Below are 20546 nucleotides of genomic sequence, written 5' to 3' on the forward strand. Positions count from 1 at the left end.
GTGAAGTTTGTTCTGACCTTAAAATATTGGGCAACACCTTAATCTTTGTTTGCAGCATACAGCGATCATGCACAATATATCCTGTTGTACTTGTATCGCGCTTATTGTCGCGCTTGATTGAATGACATCGACCAGAGCAGTTTCAAACAAGGTTGCATTTTTAATTTTGGGGTGTTTTTCGACGCTTGCGAATAGCTCGCTCCACAAGTACAATTTTTAGAAATGATGTATGACAAACTTGTAGTCCCTAAGTAGTACTACAAGTTTGTCGAATAATGCCATGCTCTAACTCTTATGCCTTAAGTATGAGAGAAGGTCAACTTCTGACAGCAGAATGTAGCACGAAAGCTTTGCTTAGCATAGTGATCAAATTTCCGTCTTAGTATACAATTTTCACAGTTGTCTCAAATACGCATATTTAATTTCACCATCCACACTTATTCTAGTAAAATTGTTGCCTAGACCAAATTCATACATTCGGGTAAAATCATACTATCTATATTGTATGTTTTTTTTTACTAAAAAGGATAATTAGCATATTATGGCGCACGTCATTGTGGTTATAATATAACAGTTATTCTTGAACGATTCGTCTACACTTCTAAGTTTCAGCATTACTGTTTCTACTCAAACTAATCTCATTAATGCATGACTTCGTGGCTGTTCTTCAGCCCTAGTAACAACTCCTTCCTGCATCCTCCTCATGTAACTTGGAACTGCGTTTTATTCAATACCTAATCTATTCATGCGTTTGTTCATTCTCCTTTGCATTTCGTATTTAATACTGCATCCTGTTGCTGTGTGTGTACCTAATAGCATGTGTGCTCTCTTTTGCACAACCAAACCAGGAACCTCTAAACCCGGTTTTTAGCATCCGAAAGCGGGTTCCTGAGCTTCCTGCATCCGCTGCTTGATAGCTGCGTTAGCACCATAAGCCACCTCACTTATAGACCACTGTGTCCTTTTGCTCCCCCCACCCTTGGCCTGCGCACGGTGTGGGGATCTCTTTGCTCTTCTTTCTTCACTTGCAGGGTTCCTTCCACTAGTAAATCCAACCGCTTCTCCCTGGCACGAGCAGCAGCCCGGGATCAGTAACTGCGCAACTCCCAGCTCTCCTTCAGTTGCTGGTGCTGCGGCTACCGCTGCTGCTACTACTGTTCCAGTTTTAGCTGGTCACGCTTGCTCTAGCGGCCGATTCCACGTAACGTACAGCTTACTCAGCCTTTGCGCGTTACTCATCGCTTCCGGCGCTACCACAGCCAGCGCTACTCATCTGCTATATCTATGATCGATCGCAAGCCTCCCACTCCATACACAAGCCCCCCTTCCATCCACCACACAGGGTGTGATTACGGCGGTATATCATTCGAAATTTTGATAGACTGATTACTTTTAAAAGTCACACTAGTGACTATGAACAATCACAAACACACAAAAAAGACAATTATTGACCAGTGAAGTAAAGGTTCCCTCTAATAACAACCAGATTACTGTAAGCAATGCAATCAGCTCAGGTAAAAATGTTTCGTTTGTTGACAGTGTCGCTCTTAGAATATGTACTTATTGTCGTGTGTTTGTTAAGTGGAATGTTTGGATGAGATGAATGTTTGGAATTGGATGACCCCGAGAGTCAGCGAAAATAGGAAAAAAATCTCACACTTTTTGGTTTTCTGATTCAAACTAAACAGTGCCGCACTGCGGCACAGAGACGGTTTTCGAAATTAGTATTTCCATGACGATATTACTAGCGATTAAGACTATTTAATACAAACTACACCGCGTTCTGTGTTGTACAGTAATTCGTTAGGAAAGAGCCATATATTCTCGTTGTACATACTAGACCTTATTTATCAATTGAATGGAAAGTATTTTAGTTAATGTAAAATGATGCGAAGGTTGTTTAATTTATTATTTAGGTCAGTCCGCTGCAGCTTCTAGGGATCGATGCGAGTTCGATTACGCACAAGAAACAAACAAGAAATACCAATACGAACAGATTCGAATAGTTTGAAGAACAATCACAATGGTAAATACTCATCCTGGTGGAAAGGTAGGTTCAAGATCGATAATATGCGGTATCAAATACGTTTCAAATGGTTAGTCTGCACCAGGTGGAACGGTTTTTTAGCGGAATTGAAATTTTGGCAAAATTTTCGATTCTCTTCTCACGAGCACTTTATTTATAGTACCAAAAATTCCATCTTGCTAAAACCTGACTTTAATTTTTGCTGACCTTGAAAACAGTTTATATGACATATTTTTCAGTATATCCGGTTAAAATACTTTTAAATGGCAACCAAATGTTACTTCGAGTTAACTTTTTTGAATGCGTCAGATACAATTGATTGCGTACCACCACTCTAGGAGACATCGGCCATATTTAACCGAAGTAATTGCACAGTCGAAATTTTTTGTCACTTTCAGCTGTTCCAGCTGAAGTTATTATCATCATCTGTATCTGTTTCGTCCGATGGCTGGATATTTTCCAGCTTAAATTTATTGGAATTTAAAGTTTTTGTGGTGATTAATGTAACCTTCTAGTATTACGTCTGTTAGTCTGTGCACGGAGCGACCATATCTCCCTTTTTTGACAGTTCAGGGAGCTTGTTTACAAGAATTTTGAAGCAGAAAATCAATTTTTTGTTTATTCATACTAAGATTGTGAACTATTCCATTATGACGAGCATAAAAAGCCAATTAAAAACGAACACATTTTGAGATTGCAGTAGCTCAATCCCGAAATGTATAAGAAAATAAAATCTAGTTTTGATGGCATCGAAAAAAAATTTAAGCCTTCCGAGCTGTCAAAATCCGATTGATGACGTTATCGTGCGATGATGTATTACAAACAAAACAAATACTGACATTTTCGGTGAATTATGACAAGGTCAAATTATGTTGCTTTTTGTGAACGAGACATCGCCTCATGTGATTCTCTTAAGGGGTTATATACCTTTTTGCTCGAGAAAAAAGAGCAAAGTTCAGAGTTTATTTTAAACATTTAGCACCTTTTCATTGCATAAAAGTAGTAATTTTCTAAATGTTTAGTTATCCAACAACAACAAAGCACGTTTGTTCGTAAGAAATACCAATCATTTGGGGAGTAATGGCCTTTTTTCTGAAACGCTTACTTATGCCAGAGGTTTGCGGTGTTCACGATAGCGACACAGCAGATCAACTGAAATCAATAAACTCAAATTATTTCATTAGTTTAGAATTGTGCCGGGTATCTGAACGATCGATTTTCTAAGTATTTTATTTTCAGTGCAAACGGAAACGTTTTACCCGAGAAAAAAACATGTTTTAAACGCGGAAAATTATATTAAAATATTTTTATCCGGCAAATGTCAACTACGTGTATCAAAAATAAATCTTTCAACGACCGAGGAATTTAATAACGAACATTTAAAAAGAAAGATTAAGAAAATCGGTTCAGTAGTTTCACCGCAATCGTGAACACGGCAAAGCCATTTTTTGAGAAACACCATTCCGAGATAAACGCGTATAAAGTTTCAAGTTTAGCTTATGGGCCCGTGGCGAGGCGCGCTGCAAATTGCTCTAACTTTCTCCCTATTGCTCAGATCTTTATGAAAATTTGTAAAAATGTTCTCAAGATGTTGTACTTTAAGATAATCCAAAAATTTTATTTTGATTTTTTGAAAACTAAAAAGGTATATAACCAATTAAATAAACATAATACGAGCAAGTTTTTTTTTGCATTCTTGTGAATAGAATTTTAATCAAACATAGAACAAAGATATGAAATTTCAACGCGGAAGCAATTACAACACTCGCTTCTGCAAAAAAAAAAACTGTTATAATGAACAAAAAACATTAACCTTCAATGGCCGGTTTTGGCCATAACTAGCTTGTGATCAAAACGATGCGCAATTTTAAAATCGCTAGCGAACAACCAGAATAAAATACAACAAGCGATTCAGTTATGAAATATTCGCTATACAATCGTACTCCTATTGTAATACTTTTTTGGTGCTTGCTGGCTTCTCTACTCTTACAAAAAAAATTGAATTTGGATTTTCTTTTTTTGTGATTTCACGTATATTCTTATCCACTTTTAGTGAGCCTGTGTATCTTGAATCCGAATCCGATCCGAAAAATCTCATGTTCTAACCTGCCGGACTTTTCATCCCTGATAGTGCCCACTTTGATTAGTTCAGAACAGTTTCAGACAACTAAATTGTCTATTTAAGAAACTTATTTTGAAAAAGGTCTGAGATGAGCAATTTTTTTTAAATAATTTTTAAATGAATTTTTTTCAGTGCAAGATCTCAAGTATTTTTTTTTCAATGTTTTCAAAAGAAATACTTGATAATTCTGTGAAAGCCATCTCTTGACAACTTTTCTCTAACTTTCATTGTTATGTTAGTCCAGAAAAATTAAAATAAAAAGTATACCAAGTTAATTGGGGTAGTAAGGCCTGGAGATCCTCAAAATTTCATTGAATTCTGAGGGGGAACTGCTAGCCCCTCAATCAAGTTGACGCGAAATGCGTCTTGTTAGTTTGATTTTATTCTGTACTACCGCATGTAGCATAAGGGATTTACTACTGTCTAATTTTATATAACGAATTATTCATAAAGGTTTTTTCCTTTTTCTCGAGTTTTGTTGGGACAAAACATTCCAATTCTGAAAAACGAAAAAACCAAAACAAACAGACGACATGTTGCCAAATATATTTTTCAAACAGTCCTATGTCGGAAAAACAGTCGAGAGAAACGTGATTTTAAGTATTTTAATATGACAAACATTTCGTAAAAGTATTATTACTCCATCACAAATGTTTTCACAAATGCACACACCTAATAAGGAAAAGAATGTTTCGTACGCAAAAAATACAAAAAACATGTAAAAACACATAACGAGAGTGTTATGCCATTATTTTGCCCATCGATCAACAAAATTTTCGCACACCAGGTCGAGAGTATCAGTTTGCTTATTTTCTGTTAAAGTGTAGTTTCCTCTGGCCATTTTTTCTAATGTGTCGAAAATTCCTGCTTTTGAGTTGCTAAAAAATTTTAGAAGTGAACACGATGATTTCCATAAGAATTCCATCGACTTCGGTAAAGCTGCTGCGGAACAGTTTCCGTCAACTCCTTGGCAATACCACAGGGTGCTCAATAAGTTTGAATACTCTTTGCGAATGTATTAAAAAATGAAAATATGGTTTCATGCTATTCTTTCCCGAATCAATTCTAACTGTAACGACGTTTCTTGAAAATTTTTACGACATATTAGCTGGAAGCACTGCCGTAATCTTGCAAACTGGCGTATGCGCCTGCGTGTAAAACTTTCAGTTCGAAGCTCCCAAAATCGTTTGTATAGCTTTAGGACGAATTTCAGCAATCAGATCTGTACATAAAGCATTGATATGGTGACAAAACATTGCCGAACGTACGATTTATGGGAAAAGATTTACTAGCTAAAGTTATGTTACCAACGTCATTTTGTCATACAGTGATTTTATTTTTTTCAATGTTTCTACAACAGAGAACAGATATCCATCTCTTTTTTAAAAGTATGTGTTAGAACTAGGAACCGTCAATTCAACCAAGGTGGTAATGCTCCCACCAGCGTTGCCAGATTGAAAGACATGTCTTCAAATGGAAGACATTTACCCTAGAGACTGTGTTATAAAGAGATACGCAAAGAGAAAAGCAGGAAATATGGCAACCCTTTGCTAATATTCTATTCCAAATAATTCTGGCAACCACATTTAATTTCGCATGACTTTTCATACGCACTAGAAAGTGTAATGAAATTCCGAAACTTTGTAAGGATATATAACTGAGTTTCAAAGCTTGTTTATATATTTTTTTAATTTTCAATGCATCACTCATAATACGAGCATAACGAACACATTTTCCGTTCAAACGATAATTGCACGTGGTTCACAACAATTATACTAATTACAATACACATTCTGTACGAAAAGTAACACTCCTGAGTTTGTTTACTTTGCACACGTGGAGCCTCGATTTGACGGTTTACTTGGAGTTTTCGACCTCACTTTTTGCGTATATGTTTATATTACACCGTCTGTAATTTAACCTACAATGAAGACATTCTTTTCTGTGAAGACAAAGAGAAGACGTTGGAAAATATGTGAAGATTGGAAAATGTTTGTTAATGACCCCCATTTTGCATTAGTGGCGACCTTTTTTTTTGCTCGACAGTTTTCGATTTGCCGGTAATTTTTTCAGCCTTCGGGCCGTTCTCACCTGGTGCTTCGGGCGGGAAGACATGTAAAAATATTTTTTTGCGGACCGTGAAGACTTTTGAAAAAATGACCTGGCATCTCAGTGTGACGCCCGCGTCACTGACAAACCAAGCACTGATATCGATAAAATATCGATACGGAAACTGTGATATAAAAATTCATCGTAGTATACGACAAGTCGCTCAAACAATTTTTTTGCATAATCAGTCAAATAGTCAGTAAATAGATTCGCGGTCCAGAATACGTTTCCGGAAATGGATTTGATAGCTGAATATAATAGCACTCGTGGCCTCTACCATCTTCTACCTGTACTTCTTCCGTAAGAAAATCACAAGGGCGCTTTAGCCGTCCACGAGCATGGACCAAGCTTCGGGGCCTTAGAGGGCTGCAGTTTGGTCTATGTTTTGTAGATAGTCTTAAAGATGACCATGATGTTTTGTGCCGCAGAGTCCGGAAACTGAAGGAGGCACGATTTCTTGCCATAGAACCTCGACGAATTTCTCTGCTGATATCGTTCTCGATAGTCACAAGCAGGCTTGTCTTTTTTGACTCCTCAGAAAATCTCTAGAGTGCAGGAGAATATCTTTCACTGCGAAAACAACTGCTCTCATACTAAAGACTAAATCATCGCACATGCTAGAAGAGAACGACGGACCATGTGTATCTGGCGAGCTTGCATAAAGCACCGCGGTGAAATCTGGAATCTTTCTCTTGAGAGATAGTAAACTATGGTGTACTTTCTCATACGTATTGACATTCCGCACAATAATTACACCTCAGAGCTATCTGTGGTGCTTTTTACAGTTTGTTTGTTAAGCATGGCAGAAAAGGAAAAGAGATTGGGAGAGATAAATAGCCTGCCTTTTTCGTGCCGGTCGAATTTACTTATGTCTAATTCGAACTCGCCAGTGTGCACTGCGGTGTACTTCTTCGTATTCGCTTTAGCGTGATTCACCCCTTTTGTTTCTCACAGATGTGGAGTAAGTGTGGAAGTGGAAGTGTGTCTGTCTGTTCGTAAGCGTAAGAGACACTTTGGAGTGCAGAAAGAAGCAATGTGGTGAAAGGATTGCTACCCGCAGGCACGTACTGAAAGAGAAGTGCGCGGTAAATTTTTTCTCCGCTCTTTCCACATACTAAGGAGAATGACACCGCTAATCTGAATCCGTGGTAGGAGGTTCACATTGTCTTCTCCGGGGTCGATTGTAGACTTTTGTGCATCTTTCCGATTGCAGAAATATCAATATTGACATTTTTTGACAATCTTGGACTCTTTTCCAAAGACCAGGAGTCGCCATTTTGGATTTCAATATGGCATGCATAATGAATTTCTGGCCTCTAGGTAGCGCTGTGGTTCCGGGAATGTTCATATTGGGTTATATTTAGGCTGACCAGACGTACCGTTTTGAACGGGACAGTACCGTTTTTTCGACTGTTTTCAACCGTCCCGTCTTTTTGCAATTTTGTACCGTTTTCGGATACTCCTTGAGAAAATCAGGAATAGAGCTTTGCATTGAAATTTTCCTAAATGGAAAATAAGTTTCCAAGCAGCCAGGATTTTCTGATATTACTGACTACGTGTTGTGCCTTCCTGACAGTACTGCACCACTGGAAGGACTTACCCTATCATGAATTGATGAAAAAGTCGCGATTGAAAGTTGAGACCATGATAATTGTTAGTCAAAATCTCGATCATCATGTGACAAATTTCAAGAAATTGGTTTAAATATGGTTTTAATATGTGCTTCTTTTGTTTCGAACCCCTCCCTTTCAGAGACCACAGACTCAAACCAGTAGAACAACCTTTTTCGGCCCCGAAAGCCCTTACATACAAATTTCCACACCAATTCGCTGATTCGTCCTTGAGTTAAATCGTGATTTGCGGACTCCAACTTATCTTTATTATATAGAATAAGGGAGGGTATTTAGCTGCATATACAGGCTAACCGACGCGGATGATGTCGACTTGCTGACATTTGTTGTTTGTTTACCACGCACGATAAAAGAGTACTGCGACGTTGTAGTAAAGTTGTTTGCGGCACGCAGGTCAGGAGTTCGTGTTTTCTGATGAGAATCTCTTTACCTTGCAACATCTGCATAATATCCAAGAAGATTAGCTATGGGCGCCGACGTTGGTCAGCAGCTTCCCGTCCCACACAAACATCCCGCGGTTCCAAAGCTCCATCTCTTAATACTGTATGACTAGCTCGAGATGTATTCCAAAAAATCTCACGATTCATGCACCTGCTCCGTCGGCATCCCGTCCAAATCATGGAAATAAGCTTTTCAAATTGGTCAATTCGCTCTGCTTGGCCAGTATGTACGACTATACATAAAAGTCCAGGGGATTAAGGTCCTGTGGCAGCTGTGGGAGGCCACGAAGTCTTTTCGTGATAATCAGCCAAATTCTCCCGACACCACACTTGGACGATATTCGCCGTGTGAGCCGGTGCGCCATACTGTTGAAAGACGCAATGTTCCTTCGCGGGGAGGTCCGGAAGGCCACAACTTTTTCAAGAACCTCGATCTTATAGTACGCGGTGTTGTTTTTCACGTTTTTGTCTCGATTAACATCAGTGGGAGCTTCCCACGCCTGGATATGACCGGCGTGGCGCTCTGGAACACCGGGATGTTTGTGTGGGATAGGAGGATGCTGGCCAACGTTCACACCCAAAGCCGATCATTTTGGACATTGTGTGGACATTTTGTGGCATTGACAGAGATTTTCTCATCAGGAAACACGAACTTCTGACCTGCGTGCCACGAAAGTATCAGTTTGACTCCGTCCAGCCTCTTCTCCGTTGTAGCCTGTAGACTTGTATCCCAGGTCCTTTGCCATGATCGTGTAAGCAGCCCGGATCGAGCAGTTCTTCTTCCGACGAACTCGCTTCCCCGCAACTTGGTGCTGCTGACGTCCTCACCGAACGCGGCCGCCCGGATCTCGCAAGGTCCTTGGCCAAGTCTGTCTTCCGGACCGACGGATGGTGGTAGAGATGAAATCCCGCTTCACCCCGTGGGATTTCAACCGACGGAATATGTCGCCGAATCACTCACCATGAGGCTCAAACTGACACCAATACCAATACACAGAAAGCACGTGGTGCGCACATAAACAACGATGAAAAGTTGTATTCGAACTAATTGAGCACCCTGTAAGTTAAACGCCTTCATTTTCGCTACAAAATATATTATGAACAATTGGTTGTAAAATACGTTGCACAGTGGTACAGAACGACAATTTAGGCGGAAATGGAGTTTTCGATACATTTTTGTGATTTTAGAGCCATACTTTATATGGCGAAGTTGCTTATTATAATTTGGTCTACATTTAAACTGAGGTGAAAATAAGGGTGGTCGTAGAACCAACGAAATAAACCAACTAAAATTTTTATTAGTGGAAAATTAATATTTTATTTTCAGTAAAGTTGTAGATCACTTGATTCTAAGCAGCTTTGTTGAAGACTACTTTATTGTAGCTCTTAAATTGACTGAATTAGAGCAAATTTGCCTAGGGTGGATCTTAAAAAACGGTTTTTTCGCTCTACTTTGTTCAATTCAATTTTCTCAGTAAAATTATGTTCAGACGACTTTTAGAGCTTTAAAAGACGCAAGATTTGGTGGCTATACTTTAACGATATCTTTTATGGGTGAAAAGCTATTGAGCTTTTATTTTTTTAAATACGCCCTTTTCAACTGTTGATATCTCTGAATGGGGCAGATGAAAAAATATCTTCTGGTTTCATTTGAAAGAGCAACTTTTGTACTTCATCATAAAAAAAATTGGAGATAAGTTATTTCTTAAAATCGAATAAAATAAGTTTGAATATGATGATTTTCAGTCGAAAAAGTAAGGTTTTCACAGCCTAGTTGTTTTATTTGATAAAACTGATGTACATATGCTTCGGTAAAATTGAAGATAAGCTAATTTTCGAAACTTTTTACGTAGAATTACGTCTCATTTGATTTTCAATGTAATTTGTATACGCATCTTCAATTAAAAAAATTTCAAAATATTAAAATTTATATACGACACAATCTTTAAAATAACTTTCGGCAGTTACAAAACGATGAAATTGCTGTTAGCAATGCAAAAAAATACTTTTCTCTTCCGTTTATGCATAATTGGCAAAATTTAATGTTCGTTATTTTGAAAAGAAAGTTTTGATGTTTAATCAATTTTCGTGCTTCTATTGGTAGATGTGACAAACTTTCGCATTACACCTATAGCCTACAGCAGATGTTTTGAAATAACCCTTACTTTAGTAAGCTTCACCAACTTCAAACGCTTTTCAAAGCTGTCGCAGACACGGATTCTATGGGTATTCCATCCCAGATTTTGTGAGCAATTAGCTTGTTCCAAGTTGAAGATCTTGTTATCAGCAAGCTTTATTTAAGCGACATTTTAAGCGACATTATGGTGGACCAGACAAAAAAGTCCATTGGGTTCTTCTATTTTTCATTTTTATCCAGGAAAACCGTCAAATTGTTCCTACACCAGCTTTGAACCAAGTTCACAGTATGTGCTGGTTCACCGTCTTGCTGCAATACATTGTGGTAAACTCCGAAGAGTTTTAGAAGGCTCAGGGTAACAATTTTCTCCAAAACTATCGTTTTATAATGAACAGCATTGACTTTGATGCCTTTTTCGATGCCCCCAAAACCATCACGGATTCTGCACTCCGAAATATTGGGGCCTATTACAGAAGACGAGGCGAGCGGCAAGCTATTCGTCCGACCAATTTTGGTATTGCAGATGGCGAGTCGGCTGAATTATGGTCAAGTAGCGTCTGTCACTCAGCTGTCCCTAATACAACATTTTGCCAAAACATCATATCAAGAAGACCGGCATTTCTTGATCGATTCTATACCTAAGACAAGACGTAACAGCTGGTCACCGTTACATTCAACCAATTTGAACCGGCTGCTGATTGGCTGAATTCGATAACGCAATCGTCACGTAGAAAATACAACGAGGTTACTTTTCACTGTAAAACAGTGATGCTGGAGAGTCATTATTTAGCTAATTTAATTGTTCATAAATCATGATGCAAAAGTATGCAAGGTACATGATATTACCGAGTAATGTATTTCACTGTTATAACTTTAAAAATGCATTGATTAATCGTTTTATTTCTATTTCGGTTTTTACTATTTCGGTTGAAGTCCAAAAAACTTAGAAAGAAAAAATTTGGGTACCAAGAAACTTAGGAAGAAAAAATTTGATAGTAAAAGTATGCTTTATTGAACATAAAATAATAAATAAGAATTGAGTATTATTCGCCTATGTATTGCAATTTTAATTTGTTTCATTTTCATTGACCTGCAGAAGTTGTTAAAAATAATCATTCTGGCATCAGCGGTATGGAACGTTCAAAAAAATTTCGACGGGGATGACGGCCGTTACGAAAAGAAAAATAAGAAGCCAGCTGTCGGGTCTTGTCTTAGTTCCATACAAATGACAAGCGTCAAATCAAACAGCGGCCTCCATCTATCAAAAATGGAAGTTTGCTATGAAAGTGCTGCGAAGACAGAATGTGCGTATGTGGAGGTCTAGCCTGTGCATTCGGCTTGCATTCGCATCGACAGCACTTAAAAGACTTCGCTGCCAAAACTGTCGCTCAACCTCAGGCAGAGTTCCCAGAGTTCTCTTCTTGATATGATGAATTCGATTTTGCTCTCCTCGTCAATGACTGCGGGCGAAGAGAGTTGCTCGCCTCGTCTTCTGTAATAGGGGCCATTAATATTGGACCGGATTCCTTTTGATAAGGTTTTGTTCAACAACTTCACAAATCAGACTAAATTTATTTTGCAAAGCTTATCTTCAACAATATTTTTGTTTTGTTTAGTGTTCAGTCAAGCCTATAGTTAATGAAGTTTTGAAGTGTACTAAAACACATTAACTGACTTTTTGTCAGCACCAGAATGTGTAGTTGAACAGAAACAATTTTGTAAAAAGAAATTAACTTCCTTTTTTGTGCAACTTACTAACAAATTCCTGTATTATTATAAAAAATTGATTGTTCAAAAACTTTACGGAGAAAATAATTTAGTTTTTATGCATTCAGTGCATAATTTGGTTCGTTTGAGTTTCTTCGCTGTATTGCAACATCGTTTGTATGTAAATTGACTGCTTGTAATTCATTACCACATTCATTTTGACAATCGTATGTCGTTATCATTAATCATCGTTTCTGCGATTTTCGAGAGCGTTTCAATACAAGTGATGCACAAAGTAACTACTCGTAAATACCGTTAATCTGGTGTTATGCTTTGAACCAAAAATACCAACAAACAAGCAGTGCCACCAACTTCTTCGATCTTGGTGAGACTCTATTGATAAACATTGCTTTGAGAACGATTAAATCAATTCAATTCCAAAATTCAATTCATTACAATTTTCCGCAAATTAAAACAATTCAAGATGGAAATCTTTGCACCAGGTGCCCTGACAAACCGTAAGAAAGGCCATAACTATCAGCTTCCACTCCAAAATGCAGCTTAGAAAAAAGGCTTTTAATCGACAAAAGACGCAATATCGTTTAAAAATGGAAAGACTGATAAATGCAGCACACACACTCGTATGACAAACGTGCAACGCAGACAGACATGCAAAACGTAAAATCCATACCAAGTTATTAAGGAAATACTCGAAGCAATACAATTTTTTATCACAACAGCACAGGACTGTCTTAATAGTAAATTATTTGTATAAAAAAACTTACTAAAATAAGTGGCTATAAAAGCAGAAGATAGAACAGTGAACAATAATCATTCTATCTCATAAGATACCAGCAATGTATTATATTTTATAAATATATCAGAAAAAAATTAGGGATAGAATCAGTAGAAGGAGGTAAAAAACTTGTTGGCACTGATATATAGTCGACATTAACGTAGAAACTGTGCACTGAAAGCAAGTTTGCATGTGACATAAATACGGGCTGCAGAAGGCAGTTTTTAGTATACTTCTTCATGAGCTGCGCCACGAAATTGAATTTAACTCGAGAAAAATCATACATGGCGCAGTGACAATAAATACATATTTATTCTAAGTCATGTAGGCAACCTTAGAGTCAAAGTCAGTCAGGTATTTAGCGAAAATTCACACAATCTCAAGATTTTTATCAAAACTGGTCAAAAACGAAAAACGAACGCAAACGAAATAAACTGCCTCCAGTGTATTTTATCGATCCATGCATTGAAGTGAAAAAAAAACAAAAAAATCAAATTCAATCTAGTCATTGATAACTTATTTAGTTTTTCTTTTCTTATGAATATTATATATTTGCACTGCCGAGACAAACGGTGAAACCGAATCATGGAAACCGAACAGAGAACAAGAAGCGAAATCTCCAACTAATACTAAATAATACTTTTCTGCTGTCTCACTTTCCGACAGATTTTTATACTGCAGCTACTGCCGAGGAAAGTGTTTCTACATAAATATCTTACGAAAAAGTACATTTTTAATATTTCGATTGGGACAAAATTCAAACTTTACTGTTTATCAAGAAGGAAAATTAATTGAACTACAACCAACATGAAGAAATAGTTGACAAAAAAATTCTCGACAGTAAGCATCGAATAGAAAATAAGAAAAAAGAACAGATCCGCAAACAATGCTCTATTAGTTCATAACATGTGCCATACCTACAGATAGAATTAAATAGAAATTAGTACATTAAAATCGACAAGAGTAGTAGATTTCATCCCGTTCTAATCTCACGTCTGTTCCTATTAGAAGAACACTTAAACCACTTGTAGTCACGCCTCTCGAACTCACCACACTGTCGTGCCGAACTAGGCAGAAACGAACAACTACCCAGAACCAGCTGCCTGCCAATCTACTGCTTTTTTTCTTTTCACCTACTGCTGCACAAATGCCTTAGAAGTCACACACAAAACCACGCGAATGACGCCGAATGCTGCTCGAAAGAAGCACTGCAACAGACCTAATTACGAATAGATCACCGAACCCTCCGAAAAGCCATTATTTACCATAAATGATTATATCAACGAATGAAAACTCAGCGAAACAAGGCAAGATAATAATTTAAACACTAATTCCTCGCCGCGCGGACCCAGGAATCTATAATCGCATTAGTTTCTACAGATGTGCCGTAACGAATAAAATACACAACAAAAAAAAACACAAATATCAAAAATAATTTATTAGATTTTGCTAGGAGCAAAAACAGTCACTTAGCTACCAAGCGCCGATAAGTGTTGCAGAATTATTAGCATATGAGTCAGATGCATACTGCGAGTCATGTTATGGAAAAGATTGAAATTCGCTATGCTGAAATTTTGCAGAGAGAAAATAGTATGGCATACAAATTCAAACACAAAAAAAAATCAAATGTTTATACTAGTAATATAGGAGAATGCTGTACTATGTTACGATTAATAGTTATATTGAATTACGCAATGTAACATGCAACTATTCAGAAAAATATATACATATAATGATGGAATGCAAAACGAAAAAAAACAATATAAGTATATTCAAAACAGTAGCAGCGCTTGTTTCAATTCTACAATATGGTATCACATTCGGGTAATAAAGACAAGTCACAAGTTTTCTTTTTAGTGTACCGACAAAAATCATCTCTCACTCAATTTGATGACATATGCATCTGCCACCTTTTAGGATAAGTGTGAAAAAATAATGGGAAAAGATTGATCGACGAATCTCATGCCGATTCTTTAGGTCGTTGACAGCACTCTAAGATGCCAATGAAACTTTGTGAGTTTGAATAGCGGAGTTCTACAGGTCTACAGAAGTCGGATTAAAAAACGATAGTTTAAATTGACAAATACATATACAAATAATCGGCTTAACATTAATGCAAGAGAAGTAAGGTAATGTATCATGATTGGATCAATTTAGACTATTTCATGGTACATAGATTTTCATGTCATATTTTCACAATGCTTATCGTATGAAATTTGTATCATGATTGAAACAGAGTAAATCATGATTGATACAAAAAATGTATCATAATCGAAGCAGCCATTTTATTTTAGATCCATTCATGATCAAGTGTTTTAAGGTAGACAATAAAATTGCCTGCACTCTCAAGGAAAAAGTTTTTCTAACATTTTTTTTTGCATTAATTGTACCTTTTTTAATATGAAATCTATCATTATACCAAGCACAGTGAAGTGAAGCAGTGAAGTTTCAGAAGTAAGCTGTTCCAATCATGATACGAAACAGGCTTTCGAAATCCACCAAAAATTCGAACTTTAAAGCAAATATTTCGCACAAAAAGGTTCTTCATAAAGCAGAGCATCTTTCTGCAAAAGATTAATTCTCTATGTTTTCATTATCCCGCCCCAAAGTTTCGCTAACATTTAAGAGGGTATTGCACACTTCATAGACGGGTTTGTGTAGAATCTCCCAGTTACGAGGTCAGTAAAATAGCATTTCTAATCAACAAACCAACACGATAAGCCGATTCAGAGCGAGAAAATCCGAAATTGTTTCACGTGCTTCCCCAAATTAGATTAATAACCGTTCGTTCGGGTCGGTGATTATTATACATTTACACACTATGTTTACCATACGGATCGACGACGTCATCGAGTACCGATGTTGATAGATCCTTGAACGGCCTTGCGTGCTATCAACTCGTGCAAAGTATGCCACAACAGCTGCCTTTCGTTTCGATTACCGATTATGTGTAAAATTTTGTAAGAAGACCCGGCAGCACGAGCAGCGAACTTTGATCGCACGGAGCTCCCTGCTGCTGCCGGTCGGAACTTTCGCGATACGTTTCGCAATAAATCAACACAGCGCCAGTTCGGACTCCCCACAGTAAGTGTAAGCAAGCGCGTGAGAGAGTCGGAGGCATCGCGTTTGCAAATGAGTGACGTCGCCAAAACTAACCCATGGCGAACGTCTACGGTTATATACTGACGCAGGGGCAGTCAGTTGTTTTGCATCGGAAGCGTTTCGCGTGAGCGATCGACCTGTTTTGCCGGCTGTTTTCGCACGGGTCTTTCGCTAGCGCCATTGCCTAGCTGAGCTTAGGCACGTACACCGGCCGGCGAGTGTGGAGCACAACAGCTGATGAACGCGAAGCGGATGGCTTAACATGAACAACGAGAAATGGTCGTCAATTCACTGATTCGCTTGCACAGCGATGTCGAATCTCTGAAATCACCAACAATTTTAGAAACTTGGATGTGACGGCAGTACACTGATCACTTGAGTAAAAATGTAGTCATATTTACCACCTCATTACAACCAAATGTTGTTGAAAAACATGTAAAATTTATTGCCATAATTTTATTATTTTTCAGCCCCGTTCAGTTTAACTGGAGTAATATTTACTACAACTGAACCCTTGATTGAAACTGCTTAGGAAGATTCGATTAAGAAATATCTGAAATAAAGCCTCATTCCATGCATTCCTTCCATTTAGGTTAGTCCAGTTACATGGATGTCTGGAACTTCAATTTGTAACAGAAGAACAAACAAAAACAGAAAACTAAGCCGATGAAGTTTTGAAAACATTAGAAAATGCTACCCAGGTAGCATTTTCTACCCAGGCTTTTCTACACAGAGGGGAGATTCAAAATCTAGCTCTGTTGGAAGGTGTTGTTTATTCCCGCTATTGAAGGCAGTGAGATATTCGAAATCACCGCCTACTGCTGGCCGATTCAGTTCTCAATACTAATGGTCACCCACCACTAAATTAATTGATTTGAGCAGAAGCTAGCACTTTTATAGCTCAAATAATAGTCTGTTAATATATAATATTCTGTCGACCGTGTTAGAGAAAGCAAGCATTGAGCGAAGAATCAGAGGCCACAACAACGAGGTTTGACAATTTTCAATAGTGCAATCGATCGAATAATCAAACTACAATTTACCCTATTTAGGCGGCTGCATAGATGATTTTTCAAACGATTGCTGTAAGAGTGAAGGAAATTGGTTAGAAACTGACTAAGTTTTAAACATTTGAAAGTGGACAATTTTCGTGACGCCCTCATGTTTTCGGTTTTTCAATTTGTACCCCTACATTTGTTGCCGTAAGACGTAATTCTACGTCAAAAATAACGACAAATGAAACAGTAAGTAAAAACCGGCATACCTAAAACATCGAATTATCAAAGCAGATAAATCAGGTTTAGAAGAAACTACACAAAAGGTTAAACTGAAGAAACAAAAAATAAAGGTATAAAAAGAAAACAAAAAAATTAAGTAGGGGAAATTAAAAATGAAGAAAAACACAATTTCACAAAAGCTGAAATACCAAAATTTGGGCAAATTAATACAGACAATTAATGAAAAATCAGGAAAAAATGAAAAAGATATTTGGAATACTATTAAACAAAAATATTGAAAAATTGAAAGCAGAAAAATTTAATGAAAACTTCCAAATAAAAACAGAAGAAAACAGAAATACAATATAAAAAATTAACAGAAAAATTGAACGAATAACAAAACAATATAAAATGAAACAAACAATATAACAATAAATAAATAAAATAACATTAGACAAGGGACCGGAACAAACAAAAACATGGACCACATCGAACGAAAAAGCAGGAGATCTGGAACATAAAAATATTACAGGTAAGTTCCCTTTTTTTGGCAAGCAGCGCCTCCATTTTTAGTTGCCAAATATGGAACAGTGCCGAAAATGGAATATTTTCTCTGAATTTTGTTTGTTTTTTTTCTATCATATTAAGTATTGAAAAACAACATTTAATTATCAATTGGACATTACATTCACTTTAAAGTGTCTTTTATTTTGTCTTACGAGTGAGAATGCAACTGATCACTTAAGGCGCAACAAAGGATTAGTCCCATATTTTTTTCTTTTTGTCTTGTTGCTGGGTCATTGGGTATTATGGAGTGAAGTATTCAATTACGTTTGGGAAGAGGTAGCTTTCCGAACTAAATTTCTATTTTTAACAACGGCTCTTACCCGTTGACATATAAGTTTATTAAGCAGACAATGTGTGCAGTAGGGAAAGCGAAAAATAAGCGAACTGAAAATATGATACAGATTTGGAAAAATATACCGCATCCCGACGGGACTTGAACCCGCAATCTCCCTGTCTCCGGCATGGTGTTTTGACTCATTAAACTACGGGGGACGGTGGTACTGTTCCACAATCTATTAAAGGTAGCTTTGTAAAAAAGATATTGTCATGTAATAAATACTTGAAAACATTCTTTTCAAGTAATTTTTAACCGAATGCATTTATCCGAATGTTTACCGGAACAGCGTCCAAAAAATTTTGAAAGACAACAACGAGGTAAACCAGTGCTTTCTGTCCTTGTAGCATTTTTATTTTCACGAAATTAACAATATTTCATAACCATTCCTCGAAAAGCCATCATTATTATTTTTTTATAAAATTTTAAGTCAAGCTAGTTGATTCTCTCTATCTTCTGAAATATTATTCACTTATTAAACTGTAAAGAAAACAATTTTTGTATGTTTGTAAAGATACACTCAATTTTGAATAAAATGCACAAGATTTCGTTCAACGCACGAGCGAGAAGCAAACAAGCAACAGCTGATGAAGGTGCTGCCAGAACCCTTTGAAGTAAATTTGGCAGTGTACGATTTTAAATTTAGTTTACTCATGCTTCAAAAGAAAGTTCAGACAATTCTTTAGATGAGGTTTCAATAAAAATAATGCAAAGTTGCCTACACACTCACAAATGATCATTAAATTCTTAGAGAATGTTGCCAGTCCCTCAGTCGAGTTGGCCCGAAATGTGTCTTATATTGTGTGTATTTACACTTGTAAAGAACAATGAGTTTGAGCCACCAATCAGTAAAGATTAGAAAGAGTTAGAATAAATGTGTTGCCTGAAACGGAACCAAAAGTTGTCAAAACCGGAATGTGCCAGAAACGGAACTTACCTGTTTTACTTAGAATAAATAAAAAAAAAAAACAACTTAGAATAAATAAAAAAAGACAAAAGGCGAACCGAAAAAATCTAAAATAATTAAAATAACTGAACAAAAAAGAAGAACATAAAATACATAAAAATTCTAATAACTGATAAACTAAAGAACAAAACAAAAGAATTAAAATATAAAAATACTAGTTGAACGTTCCCGGCGATGCTCGGGATCAAAGGTGTCAAAGATAGTTTTTTTTATATTTCATTGCTGCATTAGCTCAACTCACTTCAAAAATATAATTTACATCTTAAACTTCCATCATCACTTTAAGTACTTCAATATTCTGAGAACGCACAGAACGGAAATACCCGTATTAGATTGTTTTTTTTTGTGATTTTGGGCTGATTTACTGAAACTGGAAGTCACCATTTTGGATTTCAAAATGACGTATGGAGTTCCACTTTCGAAAGTATTGAAATTGTTGGCCAAATATCATTTTAGAAGTCATAAATTTGCATGTTTCACGTAGTTTTGTGAATAATATCCCAAATTTAGTAATCAGATACTTGTTATTTTTCTTCAAATCTCTTTTCTGAACGTTAACAAAGATTTTAATGAAAAAAAAACACGTGTCATCGCTATAAAACGACGTATGGAGTTCCACTTTCGGAAGTATTGAAATTGTTGGCCAAATATCACTTTGGGTTATTTTCCTGAAACCGGAAGTCGCCATTTTCTAATCCACAAAACTTCGTAGTAATAAGAAAATAAAAGATTTTTAATGCTTAAGCTGCCTCTTAATCGATATTCAAACCAATGAATCTTAACCTTTCCTCCAGCTAAATGTTCCAAAAGTTCTAGTTTGGATTAACGTAAAAAAAGTAAAACAGTAAGGCGTCGTACACAAATTACGTAACGCATGAAGGGGAGGAGGGAGGTTGAGTCTGCATTACTTATTGTTACGTAGGGGGGAGGGGGGGGGGGGGTAGTAGAGACAGTTACGTAACTGTGATGTTTGCTCGAAATTGAAAATGTGATCAGCGTTACGTAATTTTAGGGGGGGGAGTCATGTCGAACATTACCTATCGTTGCATAAGGAGGAAGGGGGTCTGAAATCTAGATCTTTAGCGTTACGTAATTTGTGTACGACGCTTAAGGTTACAAGCTGAATGACCTTCTGGTTAAAAGCTCTATAATAAAAATCAAATTCAAATTCAAAAGTGCAAAAGTAAATCGAATGCCGTAATATGCAACTATTCACAAAACTACGAAAACATCAGAAATGTAAAATGTTTATGCTTGAGACATGGATTATTCTGCAAAAAAAATTGTAGGTGGTGAAAGAACAACGAACATTGTATTGAAAAAAAAAGAACACAAATAATTGAATTTTGATTCAGAGGGGAATTGCGCATAAAAAGTCAAGATTTCGCATG

General features: G+C 36.9%; 1 protein-coding gene across 1 annotated transcript in view; it reads left to right on the forward strand.

Annotated features, from left to right (window-relative positions):
- LOC129731363 (uncharacterized) overlaps positions 1-14712 on the forward strand; it is a 243023-nt gene extending 228311 nt beyond the window's left edge. Inside the window, exon 5 of the mRNA XM_055691270.1 lies at positions 1032-14712. Within this exon, the coding sequence (XP_055547245.1) occupies positions 1032-1288 (257 nt within the window). The 3' untranslated portion in view covers positions 1289-14712. The remainder of the gene's footprint in view (positions 1-1031) is intronic.
- Positions 14713-20546: the final 5834 nt, after the last annotated feature.

This window comes from Wyeomyia smithii, chromosome 3, assembly GCF_029784165.1.
Source record: "Wyeomyia smithii strain HCP4-BCI-WySm-NY-G18 chromosome 3, ASM2978416v1, whole genome shotgun sequence".
NCBI classification, from domain to species: domain Eukaryota; kingdom Metazoa; phylum Arthropoda; class Insecta; order Diptera; family Culicidae; genus Wyeomyia; species Wyeomyia smithii.